We start from the raw sequence: 1,040 nt of genomic DNA on the forward strand, positions 1-1,040 counted from the left end.
AGCAGTAAACCTGGAACCATCAGCCAGACGTGATAAAAGGTCCTGATGAGACCAGATGAATGTTCCTGCAGGGAAGCAGCTTGTCTCCTTCAGTTCAAACTCTGTCGTTTTTTACCACGCACTGCACGTGTCACTGCACGTGTCACTGCACGTGTCACTGCACGTGTCATAGGTCGGCCCACCGATGAGTGCTCTCTGAGTTCCTGCAGCTTCTCCTGATGGTCAGCGTTAGCTTCCATCACATGCTGCTCATCAAGCGACTGTCGAACACACGTCTTCAGATGATCCAGGCCGAAGCCGCTGACAGCAGAAATAGGCACCACGTGTCTGAAGCTCAGGAAACTCTTTGGTATCATGTCATCTGGCAACAAATCCACAAACGCTGAGGAAAAGAAAGAAGAGCAGAGGAACTGATGTTGAAAGGCCCGGAGTGTAAAACTGTCTCTTAAATACTTTTAGTTTTGGTTTGTTTAGTGTTTGTTGTTGATTTGATGTCAAAGTTGACCTCTTATTTCCATTTTCCTCAACAAAAACAGAAATATCTATTGTCTGATCTCACTTCTGTGGGGAAAAAACTGTTTTCACAGACTGCAGGACCATGAAATCATTTTTTTTTCTCAAATTCAAAAACTTTCAAGGATTTCAAGGACCCATGGGAACCCTGTATTTAGCAACAACCATTTTTAAGACCTCTAAAAGATTGATTTAAGACATTTTAAGGTTAATTAAGGCCTTATTTTTGGACTGATGAATTCAACGCCTTTTAAGACTTTTTAAGGATCTGATGGGAACAAACCTGTGATCCTGGAGCTAAACTCCAATGATTTATGTTTTTATTTACATGTAATGTTTTTATTTACATGTAAAGTTTTTTTTATTTACATGTAATATTTCTATTTACATGTAATGTTTTTATGTACATGTAATGTTTTTATGTACATGTAATGTTTTTATTTACATGTAAAGTTTTTTTATTTACATGTAATATTTCTATTTACATGTAATGTTTTTATGTACATGTAGTGTTTTTTATTTACATG

General features: G+C 37.3%; 1 protein-coding gene across 1 annotated transcript in view; it reads right to left on the reverse strand.

The window, feature by feature from the left end:
- Positions 1-10: 10 nt before the first annotated feature.
- Positions 11-1,040, reverse strand: part of gtpbp10 (GTP-binding protein 10 (putative)) — a gene marked incomplete at its 5' end in the record, with an annotated part of 11,380 nt that continues 10,350 nt past the window's right edge. The window contains 1 exon segment of the mRNA XM_013999948.1: positions 11-382. Within this exon segment, the coding sequence (XP_013855402.1) occupies positions 90-382 (293 nt within the window).

This window comes from Austrofundulus limnaeus, unplaced genomic scaffold (assembly GCF_001266775.1).
Source record: "Austrofundulus limnaeus strain Quisiro unplaced genomic scaffold, Austrofundulus_limnaeus-1.0 Scaffold2582, whole genome shotgun sequence".
In the NCBI taxonomy this organism is placed as follows: domain Eukaryota; kingdom Metazoa; phylum Chordata; class Actinopteri; order Cyprinodontiformes; family Rivulidae; genus Austrofundulus; species Austrofundulus limnaeus.